This window comes from Acomys minous (genome assembly GCF_964271855.1).
Source record: "Acomys minous genome assembly, chromosome: 11".
Classification (NCBI taxonomy): Eukaryota; Metazoa; Chordata; class Mammalia; order Rodentia; family Muridae; genus Acomys; species Acomys minous.
The window spans coordinates 102054958-102079415 of record NC_140492.1 but is presented as its reverse complement, the minus strand read 5'-3'; the positions used below and the strand labels follow the sequence as shown (position 1 = coordinate 102079415).

The 24458-nt window shown below is 46.5% G+C and overlaps 1 protein-coding gene across 2 annotated transcripts in view; it reads right to left on the bottom strand.

The window, feature by feature from the left end:
• Positions 1 to 24458, bottom strand: part of SCAMP1 (secretory carrier membrane protein 1) — an 89385-nt gene that overhangs the window by 28790 nt on the left and 36137 nt on the right. For both annotated transcript variants that reach the window (XM_084802578.1, XM_084802577.1), the window contains exon 2: positions 22061 to 22138. Coding sequence is in view for 1 of the 2 variants with exons in the window: in XM_084802577.1 (XP_084658703.1) it covers positions 22061 to 22138 (78 nt within the window). In the remaining variant the exon portion in view is untranslated. The remainder of the gene's footprint in view (positions 1 to 22060; positions 22139 to 24458) is intronic.

Genomic DNA, 24458 nt, shown 5'->3' with positions numbered 1-24458 from the left:
AGCACAGCTGCTTCTCTACAGAAAGCACAGGTGCACCAGCCTGAAGAACTACACAGAACAGCGCGGCATGGGCTATCTGCTGCTACCTGGGAGGCCACGGCAGGAGCCCAACAGCTAGGAAAGAAAGGAAGACAGAGCGAAAGGAGGATGAGGAGAGAGAGAAGGGAGAGATACTGAGGTCTACAGTCAACTCTTTCCCTGAAAGTTATATGAGAAGCTGCTGCAAAGCATCACGGTCAAGTCCACTTTGCCAGCGAACACCAGCCATGCCTGAAGGTGGCTGCAGCACCAAAGAGCAGACAGGTATCTGCACATCCATCTCTAAGGAGTCAGGAAACCAAGACATTTATACAGTGCGCACATTAAAGAGAATGAGCTAACACTGTAGAGGAAATTTTTAAATGCTAAATGAAATAAAGTATGAATTTTCAAAGTGAATACAGATCTATACAGCAAACTGTTATCAAGGGGATTTTATATATTTCTATTGTTTGCCTCCCCCAACAGATACATCATACAGTATATTTTTGTTTTCTGTTTCTGAGACAGGGTCTCCTAAAAACCCCTGGCTGGACTGGAACTGGCTTTAAACTCAAAGATTTGCCTGCCTCTGCCTCTCCCATCCAAGGATTAAAGGCATGCACCCACTTACTCTGCAATGTTACTTTTAAAAGTTAAAAAAAACAAGCTGGGAGCAGATGTCGTGGCACATGCTTGTACTAGTCCTTGAGAGACAGAGGAACCACTGTAAATCCAAGGCCAGCCTAATCTACAAGTGAGGGTTGGGCTACAGTGTCCTAGAAAATGAGACAGTCTCTTGAAAGAGAACAGAACAACAGTATATGAAATCCCAGTGCTCAGGAGGATCACAAGGTTGGGGCGAACCTGGGCTAAACACATAGGAAGATATCCGAGGGAACAAGCCAACATGAACGCAAGTGCAAGCAGATGGCAGCACGGGAAAACACAGAATCGCCCTAAAACTCACCCAGCTGAAACCTTTTCTCAGCACTCTCCTGCCGAGTGTCTTAAGTCAGGGGGCAGGGGAAATGGACAAGACCCACACACACGTCAGGGTTTCTGAACAGCAGGCACTGCTCACACCACCAGGACAGGCTAGCCTCTCACTGCTCACACCACCAGGACAGGCTAGCCTCTCACTGCTCACACCACCAGGACGGGCTAGCCTCTCACTGCTCACACCACCAGGACGGGCTAGCCTCTCACTGCTCACACCACCAGGACGGGCTAGCCTCTCACTGCTCACACCACCGGGACGGGCTGGCCTCTCACTGCTCACACCACCGGGACGGGCTGGCCTCTCACTGCTCACACCACCGGGACGGGCTGGCCTCTCACTGCTCACACCACCGGGACGGGCTGGCCTCTCACTGCTCACACCACCGGGACGGGCTGGCCTCTCACTGCTCACACCACCGGGACGGGCTGGCCTCTCACTGCTCACACCACCGGGACGGGCTGGCCTCTCACTGCTCACACCACCGGGACGGGCTGGCCTCTCACTGCTCACAACACCGGGACGGGCTGGCCTCTCACTGCTCACAACACCGGGACGGGCTGGCCTCTCACTGCTCACAACACCGGGACGGGCTGGCCTCTCACTGCTCACAACACCGGGACGGGCTGGCCTCTCACTGCTCACACCACCAGGACGGGCTGGCCTCTCACTGCTCACAACACCGGGACGGGCTGGCCTCTCACTGCTCACAACACCGGGACGGGCTGGCCTCTCACTGCTCACAACACCGGGACGGGCTAGCCTCTCACTGCTCACAACACCAGGGACCGGCAAGCCTCTCTTGCTTCTTCCCATTTGCAGGTGTTAGCTAGACCTATACTCAGCTTTAGGACTCAGGGTTTCTTCAACTAAGGGACACGTGGTCACCTCAGGCCAGGAGCAAGTCTAGGGAAAGACCTTTTGCCTAACTACTATGGCAGTGGTTCCTAAACCTCCCACATCTTCACCTCTCACCTAAAAGCAGCAGACAAGAAGCCACTCATGCTGTGTGTGTGAGTTATATACACAAGCATGGGAGTGTCCAGGGAGGCCAGAGAGGGCGTTGTGCTCTCAGAACTGCAGCTACAGGCATCTGTGAGCAACAACACAGGTGCTGGGCTCCAAACTCTGGTCCTCACGGTTGAGCAGTGAGTAGTCTTAAGTGCTGAATCCCCACTCCAGACCAAGACTGATACTTTAGCTACATGGCAGACCACACATTTGTAGAGAACCAAGGTATACAGTATCTAAAAGTGCTAGTTCAATACTCATTTAAGTAATGTGCCAAAAAAACGTAACTAGGCTAAGATATCCTGGAAGGGCAGAAGGGAAGAAAAGTCCTCAAAAGAAAAGCTCTGAGGGGCTGCCACTCTCCAGATTGCTGCAGTTTAAAGCAGAGGCCGGCACTGAGGCAGAGCAAGGGAGAACCAGGACTACGTGAAGATGAGTCCCTCAGTGAATGCGGGAGAAGAAACACACACACACACACACACACACACACACACACAGAGAGAGAGAGAGAGAGAGAGAGAGAGAGAGAGAGAGAGAGAGAGAGAGAGAGAAGTGATGGGAATATTTACATGTACCATCCTCCACACAGAGGAGGCAGAAAAGACAACCCCCTGAAAATCCCTCATCATAGACCTACCAAGGTAGAAATTTAGGGCCAGAATTCATACTATTCATTAAAACAAAACATTCTATGGTTACATTTTCACTACAGGGGACCCCATGCTTTCCTGGTCAAAGTATGGGAAAATGCCCTAAAATGAGACTTCAAAGAATTTTCTCAGAGTTCTAAAAAGTAACTGAGTCAGGATTTAATAAGCATCTAAAGAAACAAGCCACCCTCGGCCAAGATAAAAGGTAAAACTGTTCACACATAATCAAATACAAAGTAGAGCTGTTTAATATATGTGAGGTTAACAAGAGCTTAACTAGGGCAGTGATGGTCAAAACTTATCAAACTGGTCTCCAAATGATCTGGGAAGCCAAAAACGCCTAGAGTCAATGTGTGAAGAGCGGGTGAGGTCCTGAGGGAGTGAGTGGTGACAGCATGGGCACGGCCTTCCCTGGATGAGGCTCAGTGGGTGGGAAAGCTTTCCTCTGGCGTTGAGTGTTTCTGAAGACCGAGCAGCATGTGCAAGAACTAGCAACCGCAGCTGCCTCCTCCCGAGACTGAGACGAAGCCCTGAACCCCTGCCGCTGCCCCACTTAGTAAAGTAGCTGAGGTCACGGCTGCTTCACAGTTGGTGCTCAGCCCGTCAGAGGGAGCATGGCGCACGTGACGCCAGCTTTTCATTCCCTCGCTGTCCAGTGAGGTCTCCAGGCCTAAGCTGCGCTGGGCCTGGGAAAGCAATACAAATGGAACCTCTAAAACTCCCTTCAGTGGAAACCGTTGTCTGATAGTTAAACTACAGACAATGTAGGGATGATGAGTTAACTAAGGGAGCGGAAGGGAGTATGAAGACAGAACACAGTGCAGAAACCAAACACACAACATTGGCGCAGTTACTCCTGATGACGACGGGTCCAGGGACCTGACACCTAAGAGAGGAACACAGAGATGAGTCCGTGTCCAAGCCGGATGGGAAGACAGGAATCCTCACACTGGAAATTCCAAAACACAAACCAGCGTTTTAAGAAAGTTAATGGAGACATCATGGGGGAAGGGGGCGGAGAATCTTAGGTGAAAACATGAGGTGACTTCCTGACAGCAGACAGGGAGCTCAGATACAGTGTACCAAAGAGACTCATGTTCATGTGGGATGTGAGTGCAGCCAGGGCCACATGAGAACCGGTCAGGTCAGATGCACTGCATCCCGGAACACGGAGTACCAGTAGGATGGAGAAGCATGGCCTTCTCTCTTCTTTCCCATCTCTCCATCTCCCCAAGCCAAGCTAGAAAGTCCTCTCCTCCTTCCTACCAAGTTTTCACTCCAGAGAACTCCTGCCTCACACCCAAAAGGCCCAGAGGGAAGGAAGCTAGGTACACAGAAAGACCAAGAGACATCTCGTAGGTTTCTAAGACCCTCTGGATCCTTCTATTTCCCCATTCTCCCATGCTTCTCTCACCTAAAGTCCCAATAGGATGTCCTCCCCTCTGACCCACTTTCCTGGTAAGGACAATACGGGCAGTAAACTTCGAACCCCTACCCAGATCTAGCCAATGGACAGGACATTCTCCACCGTTGAGTGGAGAATGGGGACTGACTTTCACACGAACCCTGGTGCCCCATTTTTGACCATGTCCCCTGGATGGGGAGACCTGGTGGCACTCAGAAGAAGGGTAGCAGGCTACCAAGAAGAGACTTGATACCCTATGAGCATATACAGGGGGAAGAGGTCCCCCTCAATCACAGACATAGGGGAGGGGAGTAGGGAGAAAGCGGGAGGGAGGGAGGAATGGGAGGATACAAGGGATGGGCTAACAATTTAGATGTAATATGAATAAATTAATAAAATATTTAAAAAATAAAATAAAATAAAGAGCAGAATAGAACAAAACAAACAGGAAGAAACAAAGAAAAGCCATAAGAAACACAGATGCACACCACACACTCACTCACTCACTCACACACACAATTTGTGCACAAAGGAATCTAAATTCATTCATTTAGAATTGTTAACTTGTAGAATTGTTCATTTGATATGGAGTGCCATTTACGTTTATTTATGTTTTTAAAACACATATAAGATGCTTTTACCCATGCATAATTAAAAGAAGGAAAAAAAAAAAGATCAAGAGATAGCTCCACACCTGGCCGGGTCCCCACTAAGTAATGCCCTCCACACCGCTGCCCATCCTGCATCATGTGTGACCACAAAGGTCTCCCCTGAATCTCTGGGTCTACATTTCTGAAAGCTTTGTATCACGTCAAACTTTAATCAAATAAATTAGTCATGCTTCGCTCTTGTTAATTTTTGTCTCAGGAGTGTCAGTCAAGAGAAAAGGAACCACACCTCACCACCTCCTTTAGAGCCAAGATAAAAATGGAAGAGCCCTGCTATGACTAACTCTCACTGAAGGAATGTCCACCTGAAAAACAAGAGGGAAATCCTGAAGGAGACCAGTCAGCATCTGCCATGGAAGGGGGAGGGGCTCATGGCTCAGGCACTCCCAGCAGCCAAGGGGGAGGGAGAGACATGCAGCGCCACAGCCACTGTAAGGTATGTATGCATGCTCCTGTGTACAGACCTTTACTCATGTTCCTACAGACAACCCTAATCTAACTCACTGGTCACACACACACACAAGTCTAAAAGTAAAAAGAGGACAAATTGGGGAAAAGATGGAGGTTATCAGGGCTGGAAGGAAGACAGGAGAGGAATGGGGTGAGGAAGCGACGTGCATCGTGGACACGCATGAGACCCACGGGCATGAATAATCGACATATGCTAATCAAGTAGTTAAAACTGTCTGTTCTCAGGCCTCCTCCACGTACTTCCAGAGTTTAAACATCTAATCCTCAAACAGCCCCGTGCTTCTCATGCTCTGCGTCTATGGAATGTGCTTTTGTGCAGTCACCATATGCTCTGGGGCTTCAGAAACCTCAGACACATGAAAATGCAGACTCTAGGCCTAACCAGACACAAACCAGGGGTTTAAAGAGGAGGGCTGTGCATTTTACACTGGATAACATGTTAAACAACCTCCTCGGTGACCCTTACACAAGAAACTTGGGGGATGGTAAGATGGCTCAGTGGTTAAGAGCACTCACTGACTGCTCTTCCAGAGGTCCTGAGTTCAATTCCCAGCAACCACAAGGTGGCTCACAACCATCTATAATGTGGTATGGTGCCCTCTTCTGGCCTGAGGGTGTATATGTAGGAAGAGCTCTGTATACATAATAATAAATAAATCTTAAAAAAAGAAAAAAGAAACGGGATTTCCTGAGGTTGCTTCTATTACCACTATGGTGTGCCTCCCAACGGAACTGCCCCCAAGGAATTCTGGGACTTTTTAGCTTTTAGCCTTTCACAGGCAACAGCTGGCTGTGGCTATGCGTACATGGAGCCCTTTGCTATTAAGGACAAGGACAGATATATGCACTTCTTAAAAACCAGGACAAGTAGACAGAATTATTTCAGTCAATAACCATGCTAAACTTATTAAGGGCTCGGTAAGGACTGAGAGGAGCTGCACAGTGAGAAGGGGTGCAGGCCAGGAGGCTGCACACAGTAGGGGTGCAGGCCAGGAGGCTGCACACAGTAGGGGTGCAGAAGCCGGCCCTAAACATCATGCCCCTTCGTCCGCACATTCACCAACAGTCACTGATCACTGCACTGGCCACAAGTATGGAACGGAGCTTGCAGTTTAGTAAATAATTTCATAAATAACAAGCAGCGTCTTAGAACAACAGGGCCATGGAGCGATGGGTCTCCAGTGTGAGGTGAGTGTGGATCCTTCTGTGAAAGTGAAGTCATGAGGAAGGGAGGTCTTCCTGGGGAAAGGCCATTCCAAACAGAAGGGTGGGGCCTGTGTGCTGGCACATGATATGAGACATGCAGAGCAGAAGAAGAGCAGCCAGGTAGCAGGCTGTGCTAAAGGCTCCTGATTTTAATCTGGATTTAAAAACAAACAAAAAGCAAAAGCAGTGGCTGGTAAGGGAGACAGTTTCCGGCCCTACATATGAGTGTGGGCTCCATCACTCCAAGAGGTAAAAGAATGAACAAATTGAAAATTCTGTAGCCCCTGCCCCATGCATACCTTAGGAAATGTGAGGACACAGGGCAGAACGCTGCCCCTAAACTGAACGGTTCACTAGAGCACAAATGACCCATGAGCACAGCAGTAGGAACTGTGAATCGCTCCACAGACCTGGAGACACCGTTCAGTCAGCAAAGCCCTCACCTTGCAAACACAAGGCTCTGGATTTGATGCCAGAACCCGCCTTAAAACGCTGGGTGTAGCGAGGCGCACTTGACATCCCAGTGCTAGAGAGGCAGAGCTGAGACATCTGCGGAGACGTGTAAGGGAAAAGCAAAAGCTTATTTTCCCATCAACTAACTAGCAGAAAATGCTTGGCCTGAACTGCCAGTACAGCACCTCTCACTATCAAGTCATACGCATCCGCCTCGACATGTCAATGTGTTCGTTACACACACAAAGGAGTGAGAAGAAGAGCAGAAATGATATACGGATCAAAGCGGGGACCACTAACCCTGTTACAGTAGGGTACTCACACTGCCCCAAAGGGGATCAGAGTTACTTTGTGTGCATTTATTTGGATTTAAGTGAGTTTGCAAACTCTAGAAAGTAAAAGCAAACAAGACCAATGTGTTAAGAAAGAAGAGAAAAACACATAATTTTTTTGAATGCCAATGGCTTAAATGTACCAAGCAAAGATTTTTCAAAATGGTTCAAAATCTAATAACATCATCCACTGCTTCCTTCCTGTAAGATGAAAACACAGAAGAGCTGGAAAAATGAAAGCCAACGTCAGTTGGTTTACAGGACTGACTCTTGGCTAGAAACCTCAAGAGAAGCAAGCTCCAAATGTAGCTGAAACACAACAGGGAGCCCTTGGCCACTGGACTGTGAACTGAAGAGAAAGGAGGCACTCTGTGCATCCCTGGTAACAAGAATGACAGCAACCAGGTAGCGAGGCTTTGTAAAAACTCTTTGGGGCTAGCCCACTGAAGGGGAGCCTCAAAGCCATTCAGCCACAGCAAGAAAAGGGGCAGGGTAGGGGGACATCCGGACAGTAGGTAAGAGGTCTACAGGGCACATACTCTCAAGATGACAAGCATCCTCACTGGGTACCACAGAGGCAGGAAGGTGGCTCAGGCAGCTGAGCCCAGGCAATAGCCTGGGACAAGCTTTTTCCTCCATGCAGGTCCCTCTGCAGACACACGAGAAACATGTCAGCATAACACACATATGTATTGTTGTTGATATAAACCCTTCCCCCGGCTTCACTGATTCTTAGTTTAGGAAGCAACATCTTCCAAAGCTGCCAAGGACACCAGGAAGGTGAGGATTGAGAATTTCGGATTCTTTTAAAAACACAGAAATACTATGAGATTTTCATTTTAATCTCAGGTGTGGGATATGGGGCTGCTTCTCAGCAGGTGACTGTGATTTGTTTGCCTTGCACTCTAGCAGGAATGTGGTTTTGCCAGTGGCACATAGTTTCTGTGAATGTGTGAATTCTGCAATTCTGGGAACTTTTCAGAAGATATACAAATGCTAGAGCCCATAGGTGGGTTGCTGGTTGGTGGCTGGATGCTATTGGTTGTGGTTTGTCAAGTAGTTGAGCGCAAAGAGACAAGAAGAAGAAATTAGGCATCCTGACGGAGAAGATCCAACTTGCCCCAAGGACCTCAACGCCCTGGTCAGCAGGAAGCAGTCTAAGAGCGATGTGATGACCCCTTCTCTCTCTCTTCTTTTTTCTCTCCTATCTAGGGTTAGGGATTCAAAGGGGTAAGAAGTAAAGGGTGGAGAGGGTGGAAGAGAAAAAGGAACCCACGAAGTAGCAAACACCAGCAGCTACAGACTCCCACACAAAGGTTGGACTGCAGAGTAGCCCAAGGTGGATCAGGATGTTGCATTTACAAACAACTAAGCTCAAATCAACAAGAGGAAGGAAATAGGAAAACCAAAAAAGCAAATAAGTCAGAAAAACTACAGATAGCAATTAATTAAGCTAAGAAAATAAGGCAGGTTGATCATCTTTAAATGGACTAAAAACACCAGAGACTACTCAAAATTTAAAGAATGAAATTACCACAGAATGCCAGAAAAATTAAGAGACTCATAAGGCATTCTTAACAAGAATTCTACTCAAACGACATTGGCAAGCCCAGAGGGAAAGCACAAACTCCTCCCAGAGCAACCGAGCGCACGGACACTGAGTCAGCAAGCAATAGAAAGCGCGACTACGTGGACAATAAAGATGGAGCAATAATCAAGAGCCTTCGGAGCAGCAGGGACCAAGGATCAATCCCACACCTGAGTTCCACAAGCACTCTGAGTTAAAGCCAGTTTTTCCTTCGTGTTTGTTTTGTGTGGAGACATAATCTCTCTGTATTTCCCAGGCTGGCCTTAAACCCCTGACCCTTCTCCACCAGAATGTGCCGCTGGGCCCAGCTCCTGTCAGTATTTCTTAAATTTTTCCCAAAATTGAGCTAAAGGGAATATTTACATGCATATTTTATGAGGCTAATGAATTACTTTGACACCTAAGACACCTTAAAAAAGGAAGACCAGGAACAGGAGAGATGGCTCAGTGGTCAGGAGCCCAGTCCTAGCTATTCTACTGCTGTGATAAAACACATGGCAAAAAGCAACTTGGAGTGGAAAGGGTTTATTTCAACATGCATTTGTAGTCCATCACCCAGGAAGTCAGGGCAGGAACTCAAGGTAGGAACTGATGTAAAAAGCCGTGGAGGGGTGCTGCTTACTGGCTTGCTCCCCATGGCCTGCCCAGGACCACCTGCCCAGGGGTAGCCCCATTCACAGTGGACTGGACCCTCCCACATCAATCACTAAGTAAGAAAACGCTTTGGTAAAGAACCTGCTGAGCAGCTGACAACCACCTGAAACACCAGGGAACAGATACCTTCAAAAAGGTTTTGCATTCACATGTAAAAAACATGCACACTAACACACATAACACATAACACAGAAAATACAACACACAATACAACACATAGTATAGATAACAAAACACACAAACACATACACAACACATAACAGACAATACAACACACAGTACAGACAACAAAACACACACACAACAAACAACACAACACAGAATAGACATACACAAATCTTAAAAAAAAAAAAAAAAAAAAAAAACTAAAGAAAATAGTCAGGCAGTAGTGGCACACACCTTTAATCCCAGCACTCAGGGTGGCAGAAGCAGGCAAATCTCTGTCTGTGAGTTCAAGGACACCCTGATCTACTAAGTGAGTTCAGGACACCCAGGGCTACACACAGAGAAACCCTGTCTCAAAAAGAAAGAAAAGAGGGAAAAGAAAGGGAACAGGCCAACCTCTCTAAGGAGATTTATGCCAAACCCTCAGTGGGACACAGCAGCAGACAACCTTCAGCAACACATTTAACCATCAGACATCACAATCAAGCGGGTTTGTCCCTACGGCAGGCTGCTTTGCTACAGTCAGTCAACACAAACACTGTATCAACAGCACAGAAATGAAAACCAACCTTACGGGATCATCTCTGTTGACAGAGAAAGAAAAACATGTTCACAAAAATCTAACATACTTATGGCAAAAACTCCCATAGCTCATCCTGAATGGAATGCCCTCCGCATACACAAGACTACTTGGGAAATCTCCACATCACCCAATGCGTGAAAGAAAAGAAAAAGAAAGAAAGAAAAAGCTTTTCCTCAAGAGCCAGGGCAAGACAGGAGGCTCACCTAACCCTCTACTCCTGTTTAGCTTAGTACTATAGGTGTAAGGAAAAGCCACTGGACATGAGAGGGAGGGAGGGAAGGAGGAGGGTGTGCTCATCAAAAATGTAAAACTACCTCTTTATACAGAGAGCCAAATTCTGTGTGTTGAAGCCACTGTACAAATATTAGAACCAGGAGATGAACATAGTAAGGTTGTGTGTGCAATACCAACAAAGCCGGTACCATCTGTATAGCCCTAACCGGAAAAGAAACCAGGAAGTGCTTCCATTATGATAGCATTAAGAAAATAAAGTATCTAGGAAAAAGCGGCTTTAAAAGGTGAAGGTATGGCTTTGTGGAACTATTTAGGTTATGGCAATGGTGGTGGTGGTGGTGGTGGTGGTGGTGGTGGTGGTGGTGGTGGCGGCAGAGGGCTGGGGTACTTGAAGGAGATGATGCTGGGCTCCCTCTTCCTGGGGATCATTGGCCACCAGTCTAGGGACAAAGGGATTCAGATGGCCCACAAGCCATAATGACATTTTGGGACCAGCTTTAGCTAGACTTCATTCAGAATGAACAAAGGCTATATGAACAAAGGCTATATATATATATATGGTTCCTGGGGGTTGGTTAGAGGGTTCCCAGGGCAATGTACACTATTGGCTAGGGCTTGAAGGGCCAGGAATGCTTTTTTGCATTGGGAAGTACGCTCCTATCATATTAACGGGAACATAGTACCTAATTATCCCGAAGGTGCAGGGGGAGAGTGCTAGCAGCGAACTGTGTCAAAGCTTATATTTCAGATATGGTCAGAAGCATCTGTGGCTAATGACACTCTCCAGATGAGGGCGGGCAGAGAGTCGGAGGCCCTGCTTGGGGGAGGGAGGGAGGGAGGCCTCCATCCAGCTCCTGTCGTGGTGGACAGAGACTTCAAACAGCAGGGTCCTCCAACACTATGACAGATGCAAACCCTCTTCCTCTCTGTCACTTCCCAGCTATGAGGTGAGTGGTTTTGTTCCACCGCAATGTCACACTGTGATACGCCTTGCCACAGGCCCACAGGGTCAGCCAGTTACAGCTGGACCCTCCCAAACCAAGAGCCAAAAGAAAGCTTTTCTCTATACAGTCATCATCTTCGGTACTTGTTTTAATGAGAAAAACAAAAACAACAACAAAATAACTACAAAACACTAACTAAAAAGAGAAAAAAAAAACGGAGACGGGGGTGGGGAGGGGTGGGTGTGTATACTGGCGCACGCCTTTACTCCCAGTGCTAAGGAGGCAGAGGCAAGTGGATCGTTGTGAGTTCGAAGCCAGCCTGGTCTACAAAGTGAGTCCAGGACAGCCAAGGCTACACAGAGAAGCCCTATCTTGAAAAAACAAACAAACAAACAAACAAAAATGGAACTGGGCATGGTGTCGAATGCTTTTAATCCCAGCACTGGGAGGCAGAGGCAGAGGCAGAGGCAGGCAGAGGCAGGGGGATCTCTGTGAGTTTGAGGCCAGCCTGGTCTACAAAGAGAGCTCCAAGACAGGTAGGGATGTTACAGAGTGAAACCAGGGGGGGGGGTTGTTACACAAATGAAAAAATGGGCCTATGCTTATAGATCATAATACTATTGTTAAAATGTTCATTGTACCCACAGCAGTGCATAGTCCAGTGTAAGCTCCATAAATTTCCACTGACATTCTTCACAGAAGTAGGGAGGAAATCCTAGCATTCGCATACAGCTATACAGAGGCCCCCAGGAGTCACTAAATTATGAAAAATTTAGTACCATCATATTTCCTGACTTGAAGTTAAATTACAAAGCTATAGTGGTCACACAAACCTGCCGCCAGAAACTACAGAACTAGCAGAGCGCAGGGGAAAGCTCTTGGACAGCGAGTGGCCTTGGCTATGACTGTTTCAGGTCACAACAAAACTTAGGCCAAAAAGGCAAAATTAAATACATGGGTCTACATCAAACTAAAAACAACCAACATGACGAAGCGACAGTTGTAAATGAGTACAGACATTTTCATATAGTACTATATGACAAGAGGGTCATGTCTACACTTTGTAACTAGTGGGAAAACAAAGACCCGAGTAAGCATTTCACCAAATAAGACATAACATGGCCACCAGGGGCATGAAGTTTCAACATCATTTGCTATCAGGGAAACGCAGATCAAAACCACATGAAGACAACATCTCCTTCATCACTGCCAGGATGACGAGTACCCAAAATCAGAAAGACGAAGGAGATCCTCTCCGCTGCTGGCGGGACGCAATGACTGGGACACCCATTATAGGAATTGGCAGTGGCTCTGAGGTGATCATTACACAAAGCATACGTAGAACAAAACTCTACACTGCATCCAATAGACACATGCACTTATTTTGTTAAATAAATTATACAACCTGGGAAGACAGCAAGGCTACTGTGCGAGTCAGCAATCCCTCCTCCAGTACAAACTGGAAGAAAACACAATCATCTCACAGTATGCCCTGTTTAACATTACTGACAAGCAGCACACAATGGATAAAGAAATGGCAGTTTGTTAATTATTTGGCTCTCAAAAACATTGACAGACCCTTTTGCCATATTAATGAACCCACCGGAGATTACGCTAAGTGAAATACACCAGACACAGGAAGAAAACTATTGCATGATCTCATTTACATATGAAATCTAAAAAGAAAGTTTACAGAGAGTACAAAATGGTGACTACAAAAGGCGAGGAGGAAGGAGGGCGGGAAAGGAGAAGATGAAGGCCAGAGGACACCAAGAAGGAAATTCACAAGACGAGCAAGTCTACTGCTGTGATGACAGCGTGAGGGTCGGAGGAGGTGGAACCAAGCCACATATGAAATCCATGCTGAGTAGGTTTTAGCTGCTGTGCTAAAAAAAGAGTAATTATATGAACTGATGGTTAATTTACTTTACTATTTCAGTACCTGTATTTCATTAAATCATATTGTAAACATCAAATATATATACACACTAAAAAAATAAATTAAACATACACTTTCTGATCTAGCAATCATGCCCCTTGGTGTTTACCCAAATGAGCTGAAAGCTTATGCTCACAGTAAAAGCTACATAGAGCATTTTTTTCCCTCATAGTAGGGCCTTGGAAGTCACCACATTTCCTTCAGTAGGTGAATGGATCCATAAGCAGCGGGCCCAAGATAGATTATGCAGAGCTAAAAAGGAATGAGCAGCAAGCTACGAGAAGACAGAGTGGAAGCTTAGACGCACGCCAGGCAGAGGCCAGTCTGAAAAAGGCTACATTATGAACTCACGGTCCCAACGGGATGATGGCTGGTGGGGAAGGCAGAGAGTTTAACCAGCAGTGGCTGCTGCTGAGGAGGTGACCAGGAGGGCAAGGGCTGGGTCAGGTTAGGGCAGTAAAGCTACACTGTCACTTACAACAATGGGTCCAGGCCAGGCCAAGTTTATTCAAACCACAGCATGTTCATACCAAGCCAGTGTCAGCCACTGCCCCCCCTCCCCACCCGCCCCGCCCCCAGCCGTCTTTTATGCAGTTTTGCTCTAACTGCATGGAACACTTAAAGTCTTGGGGAGGTGGTCGGGTATACAGGCTGGGGAGACTAGAGGAAGTGGCCTAGGGGGAGCCATTATCCATGCAGAGTGAAAACTTCCCACGCACACTCCTGTCAGTCACCCCTCACCCATGCTCTGTAGTGAAGGCCATTAAACTCACTGGTTCCCCAGCTGAATGGTGATGAAATTATAAACTTGGCTTTGTCATTAGGACCTTAGGAGGGGTAAAGGTTCACATCTCTCCCAAAGCAGTCTAGTTTATAACTTTCTCTCATAAAAGTAAAAGTTCATGCAACCTCTTGCATATATAATTTGTCATTTGGGGCACTTTAATTCATGTTTCTAGGCCACAGTCATTTATGATTTGGCTTAGAATAAACCACTATTTATTTGCCTTTAAAACGATCCTATTATGAGTGGCACACATATTTAATCCCAGAACTCAGGAAGCAGAGGCAGGCAAGCTCTCTGTGAGTTCAATGCCAGGTTGGTCTACAGAGTGAGTTCCAAGACAACCAGAGTTCCTTAGTGAGACCTGTCTGTGGGCGTGTGTGTGTGTGGGCGTGTGTGTGTGTGTGCGCGCGTGCGTGCGTGCGAGACTTTATGGGGCTGGCATACAGCTTAGTGGCAGAATATCTGCCTAACCTGGGCAAGGCCTACATTCAGTTCCTAGGACCAAATAAATGTACACACAATTTTAAACCTTTGTAATTATGAAATAGCTGGTGACTGTAATAAAGAAGTGTGAGGTATGACAATGGAAAGAGTGGCAGAAGTTAATGTAAAAGACCAAGGAAAAGATGTGAGCATTTGGGGAAATTGTCAGTAACAAGGCATAGGAATGGAGTTAGAAACACTGATAGTTCTGGGAAGAGCGATGATGAATTAAGATACAAAAAAGTTAAGAACAGAAATAAGAGCTGGTAAGTTGGGGAGGTCACTAGATGTCAGTCACAATGGCTGCTGGCCCCTAACTAAAATTTAATGTGGATACAAGGACGGGAATTTTCAGAATAGTGGGAAACATGACAGCTACGTCTCGGTCATGCCTGGTTTAGAACTGCGAGAGAAAAGGCAGCTCATTTTCTTTCCTTTTTTTTCTTTTTTTTTTTTTAAGGATGCACAAGAAGCAGAATTCTAATGCCTGAAGGACTTGTCACCCCAAAGTCTTATGTGGGAAGCTAATCCTTACCTCACTCGACGGTTTCAGTTCATAAGGTCCTTAGGAGGAGATGTGGTCATCACGGAGGAGCGCCCATCAGAATACACTTTAAAACAAAGCTGGGCGGGGAGCAGGCTGGGTGGCCTCTTCCTCTACATGAGGGCACAGCAAGAATGGAACACAGGCCCCAGGAAGGAGGCCCTCAACCCCACTGAATATGCCCATGTCTGCACCTTGGGATTCCCAGCCTCCAGAACTGTGGGCCGTCAATTTCTGCTGTCTATAAATTACCCAGTATTAGGCATTCTGCCAAACCTGCGCAGAATATAACGCATCCTCACAGTATGGTGTGTTTCCATAGCACAAAAGAGAAAAAGCACTCACAAGAGAACAAACGGCCTGGAGACAGGCTGGGACTCCTGAAGGACACAACGCAAGTTTGAAGAATTCCAGACAAATACAAAGGAGGCAGAACAAGGGCCACGCAAAGCACTATGGGGAGTAAACACCAGCAGGTGTGAAGTGCCACAGACTGACATAATGACAGCATTCTTGGTGGCTGTTTAAGGGCAGTCAGGGGTAGGTATCCTAGGGTTCCACTTTGACCCTTGTAAAAACTGAGGTGAACAGACAGAGGGACACAACCTTATTCCTAACATACTCTTATTCCCAGTGTGGCACTCGGACTCTTAAGTGAACCCTAAGATCCTCCGCCATTGATGGTCACATCTTTGAAACAGATTCCTCCTTCTGAAAGCATTTCATGGCTTGTAACAAACTGACAAAACACCGAAGCACACAGTGAAGGTGATAGACTGCTGCCCTACTCTGGATTCCACTACATTTTTTTAAAGATGTATTTATTATGTATACAGTATTCTGCCTACATGTCTACCTGCATGTCAGAAAAGGGCTCCAGATCACATTATAGATGGTTGTGAGTCACTATGTGGTCGCCAGGAATTGAACTCAGGACCTCTGGAAGAGCAGACGGTGCTCTTATCCGCTGAGCCATCTCTCCAGCCCTCCACTACATTCTTTAAGAATTCATCTTCCCAGGGTAGACTATGAGGCTCTATGGGACTGACAAAATGGTCATGTTGGAGACACCTATGTATCCCCTGGGAACTGCAGGTGACATATGTGCCCAAGGAAAGAACCAATTAACTGCCTGAAAATTGCTAAGACTCTCAGTTATATATGCTCTGCGTATTATCTTTGTCAGTAACTTCAATGAACTTGGCAGAGATTCTTCCCTAGTCAAATCTCCAGATAAGAATATAGCAAAGGGGGCTGTAGAGATGGCTGAGCAAGTAACAGTACTTGCTGCTCTTCAAGAGGATCCAAATTTGGTTCCCAGCACCACAGAACAGCTCCAGCTCCAACGACTTGATGCCCTCTGCTGGCACCTGTGGGCACTTGCACTCACAGCACATACCCACACACATATATTAATTGACATGGACAATACCTTGACCACAGCTTTAGACTAAGTAAAGGAGTCAGCTCTACGAGCCCAGACTTCTGAGTCACAGAAATTGTGGAATAAGCTTGAATTGGTTCATGCCACTGAGTTTGTGATAGTTTGTCAAACAACAGACAATCTGTGTACACGGCTGTCTTGACCCGCTGAAAGATGAGGATAACCTAGGAAACCCAGGCATTATGATCACACAGTCTCTTGATTCCCTCAACAACAGTGGAAGCCCCAAGTGGTTTGTGGGGAGATGGCTTTGGCTAACACAAACAGCTCATCAGTCTAGGACAAGGCTCTCTAGAGAGGTAACCGGGAGCAAGCCGGGCTTCCTCTCAGTCTTTCCATAAGCCGAAAAATTATATTTAAGACAGGCTAGGTTCAAATCTGCTGCCTCCACATGCCAAACTACTATGTACAGACTATATAAATCACTTTGAAGGAAAGTACACTAGCTAATCTGACCTCTAAGAAAGTAATCTCCTCACAGTATAAATAGTAGTTTGAAGACAGACTGGAGGCCATTTTGCCATTCTGCAAGTTTCTGAACTAGGACAGCTTGGTTTCAGTTGAAAGGACAGACAGGTAAAGCTCTTCAGGGAGTAAGTGACAGGATGCGGCCGCTGATTAGATCTACAAACAGAAGCTATTTGAGCCCAAGAACATTTGTGTTTCTAGCCACTAGGACACCGGGAGAATAGAAGCCCAGTGTCGCTAAGTGAGACGGGAAACAAAGACTGGCCCTAGAAGGGACAGGTAGCGAGCTCCCAGAACACCAAACTAGGGAGATGCAGGGAGAACAGGAAGTGCACAGCAAGAGACAGATCAGTGTTAAAAGGAAAAAATTTTAAAAAAGGCATCCCCAGTACTAGAAGCAAGAACTGCTCTATGCAATCACACAGACAGTCCTGCAGCTAAAAGCTTTATCCTGCACTGACAGGAGAAACTACGTAACTCAATACTTTCCTCCCTGCCCGTGTAAGACATGAATAAAACCCAAAGGAGTTCAGATGCTTGCCTAAAGTTACTTGCTAAAATGACCCCGAGCTGGTCAGAGCTGGGTTAAAATGCAGGTGTTCAGGCCCTCCACCTACTGCACGCCCTGTGTGGTGGACGTGAAAGACAAGCCAGCTCCTTGTGTTCCCCATGGTTAGAGATGACCACCTGGCAATCTCCTTCTTGTGCCTCTCCTTTCTGTTGAAGGTACAGATCTGTGAGAGAAACCGCACAGGGTACAAGGAACAAACCAGAAAAGGAGCCAGACCAACCCTCCACGAGGAATAGAAACCTGACAGCAAGTGAGGCCCTAGAGCGTTTCCAGAGATTTCTATCCAGAGCACTGCATTCCAGTCCCACGTGTCCCCAGCCTTTCACCTTTTATTATCTATCAGGAGAAAACTTGTCAGAAGCCACGAACTCCAATCACCAATGGCTACAATGAGTGAGAACCATAACATAAAATATAATAGAAACCATCATCTAGTTAAGGAAACACATTCCTGGTGCACACATCAGTTCTCAAGGATCAAATCATTGCTCTAGCAAAGCAGGCCAGCGAGCCTACCTGCCATATGCAACATAATCTCCACTAGAAAACCTTCTACTCAAACAGCATAGGTCATTCTCCTGACTCAAGGTGACTGCAGTCACAGCACATCTCAGTTCAGACTAGGCCCAGCTCAAGCGCTCAGTAGTCTTCCACGGCAGCAGATGCTTTGTATACGCTATATGGCATCTTGTGAAAACTCTTGAATGTACAATTCTATGAATCCATGTGTAAATTATAAAAGTATTCAGCTCTTTGTTCTATAGACTTTAACTACCATAAAGTTTTAACAACAACAACAACAACTCACATATAAGAAGTCTTCTTTTAGCTTGGCATGGTGGCGCACACCTATAATCCCAGGACTCAAGGAGGCAGAGGCAGGTGGATCTCTGTTTTGAGGCTAGCCTGGTCTACACACAGAGTCCAGGACACCACTCCCTCTCCCCCTCCAAAGCCTCCCATACATTCCTCCTTGATCTCTTTCAAACTCATGGCCAAAGTGCTGGCTTGTGACAACTTAACACCAAGTCATCAGAGAGGAGAAGGCCTCAATCAAAAAAAAAAATGACTCCAAGCCAGGCGTGGTGGCACACGCCTTTAAATCCCAGTACTCAAGAGGCAGAGGCAGGTGGATCTGTGTGAGTTCAAGGCTAGCCTGGTCTATAGAAGGAGTTCCAGACAGCCAGAACTACAAAGGGAAACCCTGTCTCGAAAAACAAACAAAAATCAAACCAAAAGGAAACTTAGAATACCTATCTGGAATGCTGCTGTGGGACTCTGATACAGTAAAGCAGGGAACAGGCTCATCACACAAAGCAGACACTTGAAAAAGAATCATCTAGGGCTGGCAAACGGCCCAGTGGGTGGGTAAAGGTGCCTACTGCTCAGCCGGAAGCCCGGGTTGAGCCTCAGGATCTGAGTCCTCAGGACACTTGTTCCTCTGACTGCTACAAACATTCTGTACCAAGCACACACCAACACGAACACAGAAGGAGAAACTTAATAAAAATGAATAAAGACTAATCCAAAGCTACTTCTGTGAAAAGGGCACAGAGTGAGCTGTCAGCAGAGCTGGTACTACCCGTTCCTTATCAGCAATCGTGAAGGAGCTCTGAGCTCACAAGTCACTCAGACTCCACAGTGGATGGAGCACAGCAGTTTGCTCTCGTTCTTGCTCTTTTTTTTTTTTTAAATTACATTAAGCATAGTGTTTTGAAAACATGTACACTTGCACGCCAGAAGAGGGCACCAGATGTCATTAAGATGATTGTGAGCCACCATGTGTTTGCTGGGAATTGAACTCAGGACCACTCAGGACCACTGAGCCATCTCTCTAGCCTTTCGTTCTCGCTCTTTAAGCAGCTGCTACCAAGCTGGACCCCTGCATACCCACAGCACTGTTTGTGATGGGTGAATCACAACATCATGTGAGACCACTGGCCTTTCCCAGGATGCCATATCAGTGGTCCTGGGATACAGGTGCTATACTTGAACAGAGGCTGGTAAGTGAAGGCTTTGAAATTAAGATGAAAAGTTTTCTTTTCTTTCTTTTTTTTTGGGGGGGGGTTACTGAAAATGGAACCCAGGGTCTCCCACATTGTGAGGCCCACTGCCACTGGCTGGACACCAACCCCAAAAGTTCATCTTTATTTGCACCCTTTACTGATCAAGTATGTGAGGGTGAGGCATCCCCCCAACATCTACCAAACAGTTCTCCAACTGTCTGGTTACCATTGAGTGCTCTGAACAATTCAGTTCAATTCTGATTCTACCTCCGCCCAGGGATAGACATGGATTTCAGGGGCTACATGTTCAATACATGTCTGTCCGCACTTCAGATGCTCCTCCTAAGTTCCAAGCTGCAGGGTGTACTTTTGACCAGCTGGTTATAAAGAGGGGGAGGGGGACTGGGGTAGGAGCTTCCAATGCCTCTTCCTTGCATTTCAGAATCCTCTGGGAAAAAAATCGTAGAACTAGAAAAATATATATTACTTTACTATTACTAGTTTGTTATACAGCGTACAATTCAGGACCAACCAATGGAAAAGATACATGGGCAGAACATGGAGGAGATGTGGACCAGACTCCCATGGGCTTTCTATACCTCCCACCCCTCCGACGCCTTGAGGAGAGGACCCACTGCACAGACATAACAAGGTAAATCAGTGGCCGCTGCAGTGATTAAACTCAGTCTAGCTCCCCTCCATCTAGTGTGCTTCTCTGTTGCTTAACTTACTCCTGGTGCATCATCCCAGGAAGCTGCGACAGGAACCTGGAGCAGAAACCGAAGCACTGGTCTCGGAGGAAGGCTGCTTACCGGGCTGCTTCCAAAGTCACAGTTCGTTTGGTTGGGTTTGAGATAGGTCTCTTGAGGTAACCCTGGCTGGCCTTGAAGTCACAAAGCTCTGCCTGCTTCTGGCTTTCCAGCACTGAAGGTGTGCACCACCGCACTAGGCTCAGCTACTTTTTGTTGTTGTTTTGTTTTTTTGAGACAGGGTTTCTTTGTGTAGTCTTGGCTGTCCTAGACTCGCTTTGTAGACCAGGCTGGCCTTGAACTCATAGCGATCCACCTGCCTCTGCCTCCCGAGTGCTGGGATTAAAGGTGTGCACCAACACGCCCGGCCTCAGCTACTCTTTTTTAGACAGTCCAGATCCACCTGACTAGAAATGGCAGCGCCCACAGTGGGCCATCCTCCTACATTAATCAACAATTAGGGAGATGCCCCATAGACGCACCCCAGGCCAATCTGACTGGAGGACTTACTCGACAGGGTCTCCCTCCTCCCAAGTGACCCCTGAGGCTAACTATGACACAAGCTTAGATCCTGCCATCTAATCAAGCTTGGACTCTGGTGACCATGACCCACCCTGAAGCGTCTAGGGATGCGAAGCCACCAATCACCTCATTGTCGTACATCAAATCCACAAGTTTTAGGTTCTATATACCCAAAACTGGGGACAAGAACCAATACATTTTTCTTCTTAATCACAACATTGTACAAAGCTCTTTTGGAACTACAGAGTCAACAAAATACACAGTGAAGAAATCCCTGAGCAAAACCCACATGTCTTTCACAGTAATCTACACTATGAAAAATATCCACCAAGAAGAGATGACCACCAACTAAGGATCATGAGAGAATGGTAAAATCCACATATATAACTAAAGTGTTGATGGGGCGACTAATGTCTCTAGAGTCACAAACGTCCACCGTAGGGACCTGGTGAGGGCAATGTCTAAGATAGCAGCACAAATCAGAGGACAACATTACTTGCTGGAGAAAGCTACTTCAGTAGTTCTAAAACCTGGGTCAAATAAAACTATCAGAAAAGCTTTAATAAGAAGCCCTAACCGTAACTGGTTACAACCTTAACGAGTGGCAGGAGACAGTCCCTTGTACCCTCCTCATGTGCACACAGAGACACAGAGCACCAGCGAGAGCTTGTCTTATTCTGCTAAGCTAAATCTTGAGAGGAAGAGCATTCCTTCCTAGAGCGAGCAGATTTCCAGAAGGAAGCTGTGACAGCGGAAGGTGACTAAATGACAAGCGCAGAGTGTCACAAGTTCCAGACACAGTCCCCATCGTAAGAAAGCATTGCCCACAGTCCCGCTAAGACAGCACGGACATCAAGAGGCATACTCCTGCTCCCCAATGTTCCAGGTGCTGCAAGGAGGTCTGCAGAGCACGGGGGTTAGCACTTCAACTTACAGCATGGGACTTCTGAGGGACTTCTCTAGAACCATCCTGGTAATTTTCACCTACCACCAATATCCTTCCCATAAAAGAAAAATAATCCTAACTTTCAGATTCTAAAGAGCACATCACGCAGCTTGTTTTACATTCACTTAGCCCATCAGCTGAAAAGAAACATAAGTAAAATATCCCCCATTTAACTTCCATTTAAACGTTTAAAAGAAGCACAAGGAAAAGCAATCTTACCGTTCTGGAGTCTGAGAATGGATTATACTCATCAAGTCCTGGGGGCACATTTCTTGTCACCTGGGTAACAGATGGGTCCTGGGATAAAATTCGAAAGAGAAAAAATATGTGAGTCATCTATTAAGACACAATTTTAATAGTTACATAATATTTACTTTATCTGAACCTTTGGACACTGAGCAAAGCAGAGCAAACTGTCAGATGCATTCAATATTCCAACAAAGGTAACTTTTAAACCCACGGTCCTCACACCCTCAAAGGAAAACAAAACTTGGGCTGGACGCAAGTGAGGTGCTAGTCTGCCTACAAAGATTGAAGTAGGTCCCGCTTACCAGCTGTGTGCTGCTAGCTGTCTAGGATGCTCCGATTAAACCGCCATCTGTAAGACAGCTCTCGCCCTCACCTTGTTATGACACAGGGTCTCACACTAGAGCCCAGGCTGGTTTTGAACTCTGGTGGTCTGACTGCCTCGCCTCGCAGAAGGTGGCCACTACATTCATAAGTCTCCTTTGTATTTCTGCAATGCTTTATTATTTTGAGAACTTCATACATGAGCAAGTATCTATATTACTCCAGCCCCTTCCTCTACATCCTCCCATGTTCTACCCCCAAATACAAGATCTCTAACTATCATTATTACACAGTATCTGTGGGTGTATGTATACATATAATATACCTAAACCCACAGCCCTCAAAGAAAAACAAATCAAACTTAGGTTAAATGCAAGTCAGCTGCTAGTCTGTCTATAAAGACTGAAATACAGAGATACACACACACATTCCCCCCCTCTCATTCATACACACACACACACACACACACACACACACATACATAATGTACTAAGTCCATGTGTTTATGTCTCTAAGGCTGACCACCTGAGTTCACATAACGCCTGTGAGAGCCCATCCCTGGAGGAAGCCAATTCCCCCTCTCTCAGCAGCCACTGGCCCCCTATAGCTCTTCTCTAGGAGTGCAATGGGTCCCTTTTTAAAATAGCACCTTCAAAAGTTTTCCCGATTTCAATCAATGCCATATACAGCCAACATCTAGGGTAGTCAAGATCACGTCCTTCTTACTTTACTCTATCCCAGCATGGCTGCTTGTCTGTAGTTATTCGTCTACGTGGCCCTAGGCTCCCTCCCCCTTTCCAAATACATTAGCTCACTATCTTAGCCTTTCAAACCTTTGAATAAGGTTTCCTAACAATTGCTAAATCACAAAATGCTATTTTGCTTCCTTCGGTTATGAGTATCAAGCACAAATGTAATGAACATGCCAAATAAAATCAACTCCATACTTCATATGAAGTGCAGTTCACAACCTGGAACCTGCTGCCCCTTTCCACCATCAGTGAATATAACAATCAATGAAACAGACTTCGCCAGCCCAGCCCACACTGAGTCAGCAGTTCTGGAGTAGGGCCTGAAAAACCTGCGTTACTTTTTGTTTGGTTGGTATGGTTTGGTTTTTGGTTTAGTTGGTTTGCTTTTTTGAGACAGAGTTTCTCTGTGTAGTCTTGGCTGTTCTAGAACTCACTTTGTAGACCAGGCTGGCCTCGAACTCAGAGACACACTGGCCTCTGCTTCCCCAGTGCTGGATTAAAGACATGCACTCTGAGGCTCAGAGCACTGGCTACTCTCCCAGAGAACCCGGGTTTAGTTCCAGGCACCCAGATTATAGCTCACAACTGCCAGAAACACCAGTTCCAGGGTCTGCTACCCTCATACAGACATACACAAAGGCAAAACACTAATGCACATAAAATAAACTAAATCCTTTAAAAAAGAAAAAGAAAATCTCTGTTCTCATGTGACACAGTTCCTACCAGGACTTACTGCCCTGTGAAGTACAAGCCCAGTCCATTTTCCTCAACACAAAGTCATGGTGGAAATGGATTTTGTGGTTTCCTTCCTCCACCCCTCACACATTTCAGATTTTTTGAAGGCTCCCTGGCAACTTTAAGACTAAATCCAAATTCCTCAGAAAAATAATATAAGGCTTCTGACCATGGTAGTAGCCCATTTCTCCAGCCTGGCCAAGTCTCATAGTCATCTCCCCTTGACATATCCGCTCCCTCAGAGAAGGCCCTGCTACTGCAGGGGCCACACAGGGGCAGAGAAGCCCACAAGTGCCTGTTCACCCTGAGCCTGACTCGCTCACTCTAGCAAACTCTAGAAAAACAGGCACACAAGTAGCAAGAATGAATGAAAGCCTGTGAAGGTTTTAGACCTGCTCAACAGCCTGGGCAGGAGAGAGCCCCCCAACAGCCTGGGCAGGAGAGAGCCCCCCAACAGCCTGGGCAGGAGAGAGCAGCATCATGTATTTTCTCCCCTTTCATGTTTACCTAAAAGAGTGAAGAGCAGGAAAAAATTTCAAGAGGGATGCTGCCAGAGAATA